The following is a 13449-nucleotide window of genomic DNA, read 5'->3' as shown; positions in this document are numbered from 1 at the left end:
AGCTCCAAAAAACAATTTAACCTTTTTATTTGCATCAATGGCTCCTTTATTCATTCTCATTACCTATTATATTTTACCTTTCACTTGAATTTTGCACCTAAATACCTACAACCAGTGCATGAATTTTGGCATAATCACTTTAATTGCATTCTGGTTTCTTGCTTGTGCATCGTAAAAATTAATAATTTGAATTATTTAATTAAATTTAAAGTCAAATATCAGCATATGTCCCTGTAACCATATCTGCATGCCTCAATCATCATCAGCAGCCTGCCTTAAACTATGCCCAACAACCACCCTGTGCAACAAATCCTCCAATGAACTGATCTAGCTGGGACATTTTCATAATGATGTCAGAAGAGAACATCGTTTCATGTCCCCAATGGCTGTCTTCTAAGCCAAGCAAGACTAAGAGTATTGAGCACAGACCAAGCTTCCTATTACGCGAAAATCAAGCTGACTAGTGTGAAGATGAAAGAGGGACAAAGAGAGTTGTTGAAAAGAAAGTAGTCTAACAACTCCTAAATATTTGAAACAGGCTTCTTATGTTTCCCTCATCTGTTCATGAACTTCTCAGCCTACTTGATGAGCTAGAGCATCTTTTATTCAAGGTGGGACAAGAACCGTCTGCATCAATTCAAGCTGCATTGCCTACATCAATAAAGGCACTACTCGCAAAGAATTTACACAAACGCTCAAACATGGACATGAGAATTTTTGTCGTGTCTTGCTTTAATAAGATCATGAGAATTGTTGCACCAAATGAGCCTTTTAATGAAGAGCAATTAAAGGAGATTTTTCAGGTAAATATTACAGATTTTGGGAAGTTGTCTCGTATTTCTAACCCTTGCTACAAAAAGGCTATCTTGATACTTCACACAATTGCCATGTTTGGTAATGCTTGATTTGGCCTGCAATGAATTAATTGTTGATATGTTTGAACACCTTTTAAGGGGAGTTAAGAAGGAAAATCAAATTATTCCACCTCAATCGTACAAGATAGGAGAAGAAGTCCTCAACAACTGTGCTAAAATTCTTAAGCCTTTCTTTCAAAAGCTCTACAATCTGGGCTTTTTGTTTACTGATTTCGCAAAATTAGTCGCTTCCATTTGTCAAGATGCAGCTGAAAAAGAGTATTTTGGAAGTAGTCACGTATCTCGTGCGTCGGTAAAATAAGAAAAAGAAGTAACTAATCAAGTTCCCCATGTCACATCTGAGGAAGTGTTGGATTCTCCACCACCTAAATGCACTAATTTAAATGAAATTAAAGATGTAACATTTGATTAATATCAAACTAATTGCAAAACACCATTGCATTAGTTTTAGAATCACAATTATCCGATGTCACACACAATTCACGATAGCCTCAAAGAGATTGTGAAACATCAAGAGCCATCCACTTCTATTGTGTCAAATAGGGATGTCAAGTACCACAGTAATTTTGGAAGACACTTTGGACATTTTTAGGGACAAATCTAAAATTTTCTTTTGCATCATGTTCTCAAACTGATTGAAAAATTGAGATCGTTAACCAAGCCACCAAGGTCTAGGAGAGTTTGTTAGTTTTGTTGTTAGAGTGCACCTGGATACTTGGAACGTGCTATTGCCTATAATAGAGTATGTTTATACTAGTTTAACTAATCAAAATATTGATAATTGTTCTTTTGGGATTATTTACAATTCTTTACCATGTCATTCCATTGATTATAATCATTCGCCTCCATATATGTATTCGCTTGAATTACTTGATTCCTTTGTTCAGCTTGTCCATGATTTTCATGTCAATATGCGACAAGAAATTCTTGAGTAATAAGAATTACGAACTTACTGCATACATTTATCATAGAAATCATGAATCAATTGAATGAGATTATGGAAATCATGAATCAATTGAAGTAGATTATGCTATAATCTGTGCACTATCTCAACCTTGTCCAAAAAACTCCTCCTAGATAAAACATGCCCAAATTGTTAGAATTTTCCATATCATTTATAAATCAAGACCTTATGCAAATTTCTTTGACTGCTCATTGGATACAAGTACTAATTCAATTTTTGATGTGTAGTATTTGTTAGGTGACTGAGGCACTTTTGAGCCTCTTATTTTATTGGCATGTGTTCCAACAGGTGCAGTTAGATTTTCCTTGGCACCAGTATTAGTTCTTCCACCTTCTCAGCTGCATTATATGGATTGGATTGAGAATGTATTTTACCATCAGAGTGATGCTTCTCATCTTGGAAATATTCAGTATTACCTTGTTCGATGGAAAGGTTATCCAGTTCCATATGGAGCCTAAATGATGGGCTTCGTTGTGTTGGTTCATACTTTTTGGAGATGTACATATGCATTTACTCTCCGGAGGAAAGTTCTTCTCAACCGGAGGGGATTGATGGAGAACCAGATATGATCTGAGAGCTTGAAGTGCACGTATTTCGCATTTACTATTGGAGACGACGAGACGTGGTAAAGATAGATAATTAGGCCTAATTTTTCATTTATAATTATTATATTGAGTAATACTTTAATCTTAGGATATTTTAGTAATTTAGTATTTTTAGGGTTTTATTTTTGGTAGTAGGATTTTATATTTCCTATTAGAGTTCCATAATTTCTATTGTTATGCCTATATATTAGTGGGTTTGATAGATTGTGAAGGAAATACTGATTAATTACAGAGATTATTATCATTGATTTTCTTCTCCCTCGACGACTTATTTTCTCTTTCTCTCTTCTTCTTCCTCTCTCTCATTCTCTCAACTGTCCTGCATCACTTCCAACCCCACAAATCTAAAATGAAAGGGAAAAGATAAAAAAAAAAAAAAAAAAAAACATGTAGAGAAGAGCGTGAAATACCGAATGATTGAGAAAGCCTGCAATAGGAATCAAGCATGTCTGCAGCTTTCCATCATTATACATAACTTTCATGCTGTTAGAGTACCAGAGTTCACAAGCCCACAAGAACTGCTCCCATGTGTACAGCTCTGGTGGAAATATATCAGGATAATCACTACATAATGCAGGAAATAATTCATCGTATTGGGTGCGCAAGTGCTGCAATAGAACAAAATCACATCATCATATTCAAAAAGTAGAACTCTTCTTTTAACCACATCACGCAATACCAACACAAATGTGAGGTATATACATATATACTCAATATAAAGAAAGGTATATACTCAAATATGAGATATGTAGATCATTTTTATTTATTTTCCTTTCTCAATTACTATAATCTATCGCTTTAAGGCTCTACTTGGTAGTGTAGAAAAGTGCGCACACACATCCTAATATCTACAAACACCCACCCCCCCCCCCCCCCCCCCCCCCCCCCCGCGTTCTCTCTTTCAACTTTAAAAACATGCCGCATCTACCCACAGCAATAAACTCCTTTGCCCATAGCCTAAATGTCAAATAAGTTAAGTTTTATGATCAATAGATTGAAAGGCCCCTAACCTCTTTTGCTTGCACTATTTCTTCTAACAACAAAGTTCCATCTAAATCCATGATTGCATCAACTCCAAAGCTCAACCCTGCACCATATAAAAATCGAAAGCAATCACACAAGAGGAGAGAAAATGTTAGTAATTTGGACATAAAAGAATATTGGTCCAATTACTGAGAAGAAAAAAAACTATTGGTCTTGTTAAAATAGATACACGTTTAAATATTTTATGTAAGGGGTTATTATTTGGTACAACAATAAACACTTGAGTTGACAAGCATGACGACTTGGGCTCATGTAGCAACCACTTTTTGCAAAGTAATGCTAAGGTTTAGTTATGTCTCCAATCTTCTCCTTCCAATAAGGGATATATGTAGGCTAATGGCTTTTTTTTAAAATATTTTGTATATTACTTAACAATAAAATTCTCCTTTTTCCTTCAATCATTTATACAAGAGAACCAAAAAAAAAAACAGCAAACAAACAAGCAAGGGGAAAAAAGGAGTTGAAATTAGCACTATTTCAATTTATACAGATTCTTCCTCTCCAATACTGATTTAGGAATATAGAGACAACAAAATCGACATCATCAACTCCTCCAAAAATGTATTGGAAAAACGTTATCGATAATATACTATATTTACATAAATAATAGTTACCCTTTTCTTTCACTATTGAAATGTACAAAACAAAATTAATTTAATAGTTGTGTATCATTTTTTTAAAAATAATAAAAAATGCACCCCAATTTAATGGCCCTTTGAAATACCATCTTATTTACATTTTTTTTCTTTTCATAATTATCTTATTTACATTAGAATGTTAAAAAATAATATTATTATTCAACTTAATGTTAGAAACTTTACCTCTTCCTTTCATAATAATTCCCTCATAACTAAGAGCAAAATTCAGAAGAGTATCATTACTTAATAAGACAAAGAAAAGGAAACAAATGCTATTAAAGAAACATTAAAATCAAGTTAGCATAAGTTTCAGAATTCTTTAGGGATAGAAAAAGCAAATTCAGAAAGGTAACTCATTAGCTAAACAATTTGTGAGCTAAGATTAATCATTACCATGATATGAAAAAAAATAATATATACATATATATTGTTAGCATATATGATAGCCATGACGGAGGTCTCTCATCTACTTTTTGCGGATGACACCCTGGTGTTCTATGAAGTTGACGTTTCTCAGCTTAGATATTTGAGGTGCATCTTGGCTTGTTTTCAGGCTGTCTCTGGTTTGTAGGTCAATGTGGCTAAAAGCGTGCTTGATCCGGTTGGGGATGTTCAGGATATCTAATCTTTAGCTGCAGTCCTTGGGTGTAGAGTGAATTCTTTTCCCATTCCGTAGTTGGGCTTGCCTTTAGGGGTTTCCTCTAGAACAGTGGGGAGTTGGGACCCTGTGATTGATAGGTATGCGAAGAGGCACGATGGAAAAAGCAATAATTGTCTAAGGGGGGGAAAGTTACGCTTATAAAGAGCACTTTATCGAGCCTTCCCACATATTTTTTATCTATGTTCCAAATTCCATGCTCTGTTGCTGCTAGGATTGAAAATATTCAAAGGGATTTCCTTTGGGGCGGAAGTGGAGAAGAGTTTAAGTATCACCTTGTCAATTGGGAACAAGTTTGTATGCCCATGAAGTTTGGTGGTCTTGGAATCAGAAGACTGGTTCCCTTTAATCAAGCTCTTTTAAGCAAATGGATGTGGAGGTACGGGAGGGAAAGGCATCGCCCTTGGCGAAGGCTTGTTTCATGCCGGTATGGGGAAGAGAATGGTGGTTGGTTTACTCGTCCGGTTTTTCTCGTGGGAGGAATAGGAGCGTGGAAATCCATTTGGAAGGGATGGGATGCTTTTTCTTCTCACATCAGATTCAAAGTTCGTGATGGCAAATGTGTTCGATTTTGGGAGGATCTTTGGTGTGGAGATCGGCCTTTATCTAGTTCATTTCCCAGATTATACAGTACTACAGTTGATAGACATGCCTACGTAACTGATTGTTATCGGCTTGATAGTAGTGGGATTACGTGGGACGTGCACTTTCGACGTTCTTTTCAGGATTGGGAGTTGAACGAGATGTGTGCTTTTCAAGATTTGCTGTATCGCCGGGAGGCAGTTGGTAGAGGTTGTGACGAGCTGACATGGATTCCCTCTTCTCATGGTCGCTTCAAAGTTCGATCCTTATTCTTATGTTTTTCTAATTTTGATATTGTTGATTTTCCATGGAAGACTGTCTAACGCTTTATGGCTCTAACTAGGGTGGCATTCTTTGAATAGACCACTGTTTGGGGTAAGATCCTGACGATTAATAATCTAAGGAAAAGGGGCAACTGTTTTGTTAACTGGTGTTGCCAATGCAAACAAGATGATGAGTCAGTTGAGCATATTCTAATGCATTGTCCTGTGGCGAGCGACTCTTGGAATCTTATCTTTGGTCTGTTTGGTATGCGTTGGGTTATGCCTCGTTATCCTAAGGAGTTGATTCATGTTTAAAGAGAATGTCATGTGAGACGTGGTGTTCGAGATTATTGGAGAATTGTACCACATTGGGTTTGGTAGTGTATATGGAAGAAGAGGAATAGTAGAATGTTAGAAGGGAAAGAGTCGTCCACAGCGATTCTGAAACTTCACATCATTCGCTCTCTTTTCAGTTACGTGAAGAGGAAGTCATGTTCCTCTCCCGATGATTTAATCATTTTTTTTGGATTCTTTGAGGCCTTAATCCCCGGTTCCACTTTTGTATAAGGGACGCGTTCCCCTCTTGAACGCCTTTTTTTATTCAATTATTACTTATCAAAAATATATATATGATAGCCACGATTTATGGAATGACTTACCATATTACAAAGATTTGATTATGCATATGTTAGCATATATGATAGCCATGATTTATGAAATGACTTACCATATTAGCAGAGATTTGATTTAAATTTGATTTAGTTTCCTTTCTTGTAATATGAGTATGGTTCTTTTTTATCTATAAATACTAGAATTGTGAATGAGTGATTAATTTCATTCAATCCTTTACACAATTCTCTCTTTTTTCTTCTATATTATATTTCTACTTGGTATCAGAGTCAGGGTGGTCCAATTGCAATGAGGGCATTGCGAGTTCGGCACCACCCATTTGAGAATGGTCTAAAGTGAAATCACATGTCCGAGAGGTGTCGGGTAGGCCCTCATTGCGAGTTCGACACCATCCATTCGAGAATGGTCTAAAGTGACATCACCTGTCCGGGAGGTGTCGAATAGACCCTCATTGCGAGTTTGACACCACCCATTCAAAAATGGTCTGAGGAGACATAGTTGTTTCTTTTTATGATCTAAGAAGACATTGTTGATTATTTCATCTACATTATTTAAACATATGTATGAAGGAGGGGAATGGTCTGAGGAGACATCTCCATCTACACGTTTTAAACATGTGAATGAAGGGAAATGGTCTGAGGAGACATTGTTGGTTGTTGACGGTCTGAGGAGATATAATTGGTTGTTTATGGTCTGAGGAGACATTGTTAATTATTTATAGTCTGAGAAGACATTTTTTATTTGTTGATTGGCACTTCATCTAAGAGAAAATTATCACTAGTCAGATTTGCACTCCATTTGTCACAAGCTCTCAGCAGCTTACAAACATTCTCACAAAGGGCATCGACAAGATTGTGTTTGAAAATGCATTGTCCATGTTGGACGTTTCAGATATCCACGCACCAACTTGAGGGAGAGTGTTAGCATATATGATAACCACGATTTATGGAATGACTTACTATATTAGCAGAGATTTGATTATGCATATGTTAGCTTATATGATAGCCATGATTTATGGAATGACTTATCATATTAGTAGAGATTTGATTTAGTTTCCTTTCTTATAATATGAGCATGGGCTCTTTTTAATCTATAAATACTAAAGCTGTGAATGAGTGATTAATCTCATTCAATCCTTTATAAAATAACCAACAGGCCTGTGGCCTAGCGGTACTAGGCCCCTACTTCCCAAAGGGAGGTAAAGGGTTCGAATCTTAGTAGAGGCGTGTATGTGTGGGTACCAACTATGAAAAAAAAAAAAAAATCCTTTACACAATTCTCTCTTTTTTCTTCTATATTATATTTCTACTTAGATATATATATATATATATATAATCCAAAACTGAAGGGAAGTAAAAAATAACAATTGTATATCTTCACTTTTACTTGAATTATACTACCCATATTTAACAAGAAACTAGATATAACTAAAGAAGGGTATTAAAGCAAAAAGGAGACCTGTATTGAATACTTCTGGCAGTGTATCAAAGTAGATCTTAAATTTTGAATTACGATTGTGCTTCTCCTTCATGCTCCACAATAACAACATCGTCTCAGAGGAAATACCATCTATCTTTTTCAACACAGGGAACTGCAATCAAGAAAACTAAAAATAATTACCTAGGCTACCAATCAGATTCTTAGGTTACAACACTATATTAGTCTATTTGTGCATGCAGGGGAGTCATGAAGTTGGCCTGAGAGCATGCTAGCAATGTCACTAATGCTAGTAGCAGCATGAGTGCAAGATCAACCACTGCAGTTGTTGCATCTATCCATCATTGTATGGGTAATATCTCCCTGGAGGAGTTAAAAGAACATGTAGGTTCTTGTGAGTGATGGAGACACCACGCAAAAGATGGTGCAGATTCCTAGTGGATTGGGCCAGGGTGGGAATAAGGCAACCTTATGAAACAGAAAGAGAGAGAGTGGCTGCAACGGAGAGAACATGGAATCCTGACGTGTCCACTTCACTCTAATGTTTATTCCAGTTTTAAAAAGAATTGAATATACCTTGCTCAAATATGTGATTGGTTATATGTGATAGCTGTGATTATTCTTGAAAATGATGTGAGAGTCATCCCCTATTTATAAGAATATGTGCACATGGAAGAAGATGTATGTGTTTATAACATAGCCCAATGAGACACAACCACATGGTCCACATCAAAAGGGAATATTCTTCAATAATGATGTGGTTTAGGGTTTAGGGGTGAAGGCGTGTATCGTCAAGGGGATACCTCGATGACCCTTTGTTCTAACCACAATCCACAAACACCTCCAAGTAGACCTTGATGCAGTCCAAATGTCACGTGTTAGCCCCAAGGTTTCAAGCCAAGTGAAACTTGGTGATTTTGATTATAACAAACTATTAATGTGTGTATTTATTAGCCTACTTGAGTGTAATGAATTTTAGAATTATTATTCAATCAGTATCAAGTTGATCCATGGATGGGGCATCAAGAATATATTTAATTCAAGCTCATGGATGCAAGCTTACTGCTGACCAGTACATTACGAAAGGACTATAACTATTGAAGATCAAGTTCAAGAACATGGAGCTTTGGGGTTGGTGAGTGTTAAAATCGATGTAAAGTATTGGTTATGTTGCAAGATGTACTTAGCTCAACTGTAAGATAATATAATTGGACCTAGGCTAAAAGACAAACTGTTTTCTTGGTCCTTAAGAAAAATTGACTCAGCTCTCAGCCTCTCACCAGGGGCGGAGCTAGAGTGGGGCCAGCAGGGGCCATGGCCCCCACCAAAAAAATTCACAATTTTTTTTTCCCCACATAAATTGTTATTTTATATAAATACCTCTACTTTTGGCCCCCAAACCTCATAAAAAATATTCATTGCTCCCCCCCCCAAAATTTCCAAAGCATTTATTTATTTGCCCCAATAATTATGAATTTACAAATAAAAATAATTTGTGTATCTCAAAACTCATACAAAATTTTAAATTGAACTCAAATCTTATCCAACAAAAATATAAATTCATTATTTTTAATTTTTACTACAATATCATTGTGATTGATTAATAAATTTTTAATTTTTAATTACATAGTACTAGTTCGCCCCAACTCTGCAATAATAAGAGTCTCATGTGCTATAGTTACCTTTGATTTTTTGGTTCGGCCCCCGCCAAATCAAAATTCCTGGCTCTCACACTTTAATTCAAATTCAAAAAGTAAGGGCAAAGTAGTCATTAAGGGTCACATGGTATTTCACTTTATGGATATAGAGCTAAAATGATTTAATTCAATATAAGTGAAAAAAGGCGCTTGCTTGTTCGTACTAGTCCTCCTTATCCAGTAACATGGCCAAGCTTAAAGAATAAGATCAATAATACACTACGTGGGCCATAAGACATCTGGTAGCCACACCAAAGAGACGTTGTTAAGCTGGTTAACAGATGGGATATGAAAATGCTCCCAGAAAAGTCCAGCAAGACTTCTGCTCTATGTGGAACAAACGGCTTAGTGTATTGGAAAGGCTGATAAGCTGAATGTTTTGCACGCTCCATTTACACTTGTTGTCAAACAGTCTCAAAGCTCTCTAATGGCTATAATCTTCACTGAGAGTTTAAAGATGTTCCCCTCACACTTATTTTAGTATCACTGTACATTATTGTAGAAATCAATTTCGAGAAAATCTTTTCAAACCTTCACTCAAATCTTTTAAAAAGCTTAGTGAGGAAAGAAGGAAAAGAAAATTTCAGCTCTTCATTGAATATTCAGAAGAAGTCTTTAGAAATCATTCTCTAGAAGTTAAGCTAGATCATTTGCTTCATCCGCTACACTGGAGAACGAGTGAGCTTATTGTAAATCTCTCTTTTGAGAGAGACATTGTAGTGAGCTTTCATTGAATTATCTGTCCAAGAAAAGGGACACCATTGTAGAGCTGTGAAGCTCAAACCAAAGGTCTGTGAGATCTTTGGAAGTTTGAAAGAGTGTTGCTCCTTAGCAAGTAAAGGTTATCTCTAAGCCTGGTAAAAGAGAAGGCTGGTCTTGAGCCTGTGAAAAGGACCAGTGTAAAAGTTTCTTCTCTACCTGTGAAACAGAAGTGAGAGAGTGACATTTGGGAATTCTCAGGAAGCTATCCTGGAGGCAAGGACTAGGCAGGTGTCGAAGCTTGTAAATCGTTGTATTGATTATTTGCAATTTCTCTATCCCTTGAACTCCTTATTTTGTTTTGATTTGCAATCTCAGTTATGTGCTTTGTTTTATTTCCAATTTGTTTGCACAACTTAGACCATTCTGTTTGTCAAGTTAACAGTCAAGGTTGTTAAAATCGCAATTCTAGATTGTAGAAGCGTACGATTCTACGATCCCATCACCCCCAAATCGATCCAATTCGCAACCAACTCGTTGCTTTGGTAGACCGTTAGATAGGAACAGATTTGATAAATACTGATAACTCTCGGATAGAGTATTAGAACAAAAGAAATATCCATTAGAAAATGAACTATTGGTTCTAAACCATCTCCAGCGATTAATCAACAATTAGAAGAATCATAGTAGAATCGGTAGAATTGCTCGTGTAATCGTGAAATCTCATGATTCTATGTGATTCCACCGATTTACTATTCACTCTTTTTTTTCTTTTTTTTTTGTGGGAATCTGAAACTTGTGAAAGTATTTTGTTTATATTCTTTTTTTTTTCTTTTTCAAGACTAAATCTTTAGGTTGCTTCTAGGTTTTTTTTTTTTTCCCCCTTCATTTTGACTTTTTTAAGGCTACGATATTTAATGGAGTGAGAACTCTTCTTCTCAGACTTGTTATGGCTAAATTTACTCTTCTTAATTGCTTTAGTTTGGTTATTTTGTGTTTAATTTGTGCTAGATTTGCTCAATTGATTATAGGCTTGTTTATCTGTTTCTGTTCTTGTGAAGGTATTATGGTTTTGTGTAATCTAAAGGTCCAAGTATCTAGCTCTGAATTATGGCTGTAATTTGATAATATTATGGTATTATGGTGTTATGGTGTCTGATTGTGTTCTTGTGAAACTTCTGTATTATGGTATTGTAGTTCAGCAACTTCAGTTGGGTTTCTTTACTTTCTTTTGGCGACCTTTATCAGTCTCACAGACTGATAATGATAATTATGATATTATAAATTTATAATTGGCGTGATACTTTAATATATTTATTCTTGCTATATTTTAGAGATGTTATTGTTTAACAAGTTAGTTTGAATTGTTTTTCCACTAGTATGGTCAAATCTTACGATTCTCGATCTGATCTACAATTCCAATTCTACAGAGCCCCCAACGATCCTACGTAGAATCCCAATTCTGACAACCTTGGTTAGCACACTTGGACTTTCACCTTCACACTCTGCCTTGAGCTAGAAAACATAATACCCAAATCCATCCTTAGTTACCACAGAGACAGCCCTTAGTCTTCCTCTATCCTAGTATAGCCAGCCTTAGTCCAAGCCTCACGAAAGTTTCTGAGCTTGCCAAAAGACTTGACGACTTTGGGCAACAACATGAACTCAAGGAGCTCCAATCCAAACTAGTATAAGATGTTTCGAGGTGTAGGGGTTCTGATACAACTTTTTTTATAGGGTAGAGTAAGGTGGAGATCCTTTAAGGAAAACTGGCTGAGCAATTGTGAGCGCGAAATTGAACTACATAAGGAGAGATATGGGATCGCAAGTCTAAGAGTACATGGTGCAACCTGTTCCTAGATAGCCAACCGAACAATGAAGTAGTGCCCAGTGACAAATAACCTTTGCTCTTACAGACTAGTCAATGTCCAAAGATTTAGACAAACCATATATTGATGGTGGGCATAGTGGGACTGAAGGTGGAACTATGGAGAAAGGAAATACGACACATGACATAATCTTAGATTGCCACGTGTCTCATAAAGATGCATCCCAGTCAACTAAAGAATGGAGAATCCTCCTGCAAAATGACACGTAACAATTTAGCACGGTGGCACTTAGGAGACATAAAAAGGCGGAGTAAGATATCCACAGCAAGCTACTGTTTGCCACCTCTCAAAAGCATATGACATGAATTAGTGGAAGGAAGCATGAACTTCATGTAACTACTTAACAAACATTGAGTACATAATGCTTAACCAAAGTTAAGATGTAAAGTCAAAATCACACAAGTACATACTACATATCATAAAATGGGAAATGGATATAGGACATCATTGGATTTATCAGCTCCGTAAAATCTTTAAAAAAATTATTTTCACCAAAATCAAATTGGGATTGTATCACATGTTATGTTACATGGACTTGGGTAAATGTGTCGGGTGCAGGTGCATATCCATACCTCGGATGTGTCAAATCCCCAACCACAAGGACACGTGGACACTACTAAATATTTATACTATTTAATTTTTTTATTTTATAAGTAAAATGATGTCTTTATGTAACATAGTGTGCACTATTGGCATTTCTCTTATTTTGAAGCAATAATACAATAAAATTGAATTATTGGACATGGGTTTTAGGTGCATGTCCAACCAAAAGGGTCGAACACATACCCAATACTGTCCGACCAATGTGTGTCGGAGATGGGTACTTCACCTACTATTGAAGCATCCATGTAACATAGATCACATGGGCACCTTTTATGCTATATTATATATTCTACTTTGTTACTAGAGAACTCGTATAATAAAAAAATTAAAGTAAAAATCAACTTTAAACTCTTCTTAGTGTTTTCATTGCTTCCAGTGGTTTACTAGATTTAATTATTGGTAGCTTGAGCATGCAGAAGTTTGTCCTCACTTGGAAATTTTGAGAAACTAGTCCCTAGTAAGTTTGTGAAATTAACAGGACAAGCACGTTTATCATTTCATCCATTCGACAAGCTCTTAGATTGCGAGGTCTACATCCCCCCCCCCCCCCCCCCCAAAAAAAAAAAATTAAAAAAATAAAAAAGGTCCACTTATTTCAGTTTGCAATTTTTACAATAACATTCTAGTCTTCAAGAAATGATGAATTATACCATGTCAGATTCATGAACAAGCTCCTCAGTAATGATGATTGACACAGGGATCTCCAAAGCAATGTCTCCAACTTCAAGATCTTCCATTGCTATGGCTCCTCTTCCAGCTCCTTCTACATCTATATGACAGAAGTAGAAAATAATACTGAAGAATAGCTTTCCTAATACATAAACTAGTATTACAACTCAAGTATAAAAAATTAATAAATAAATAA

General features: G+C 36.0%; 1 protein-coding gene across 4 annotated transcripts in view; it reads right to left on the bottom strand.

Annotated features, from left to right (window-relative positions):
• The window catches only part of LOC132278496 (uncharacterized), a 40094-nt gene that overhangs the window by 24342 nt on the left and 2303 nt on the right, over positions 1-13449 (bottom strand). For all 4 annotated transcript variants that reach the window (XR_009471051.1, XR_009471052.1, XR_009471050.1 and 1 more), the window contains exons 5-8: positions 13235-13353; positions 7718-7850; positions 3455-3531; positions 2855-3052 (exon numbers count right to left, since the gene is read on the bottom strand). Coding sequence is in view for 1 of the 4 variants with exons in the window: in XM_059780290.1 (XP_059636273.1) it covers positions 2855-3052; positions 3455-3531; positions 7718-7850; positions 13235-13353 (527 nt within the window). In the remaining 3 variants the exon portion in view is untranslated. The remainder of the gene's footprint in view (positions 1-2854; positions 3053-3454; positions 3532-7717; positions 7851-13234; positions 13354-13449) is intronic.

Source organism: Cornus florida, unplaced genomic scaffold (genome assembly GCF_030987335.1).
Source record: "Cornus florida cultivar Cherokee Brave unplaced genomic scaffold, ASM3098733v1 CherokeeBrave_3.0.0_Hap2_Chr10, whole genome shotgun sequence".
NCBI classification, from domain to species: Eukaryota; Viridiplantae; Streptophyta; class Magnoliopsida; order Cornales; family Cornaceae; genus Cornus; species Cornus florida.
The sequence above is the reverse complement of the archived record's forward strand: the minus strand, read 5'-3'. Positions and strand labels throughout refer to the sequence as shown.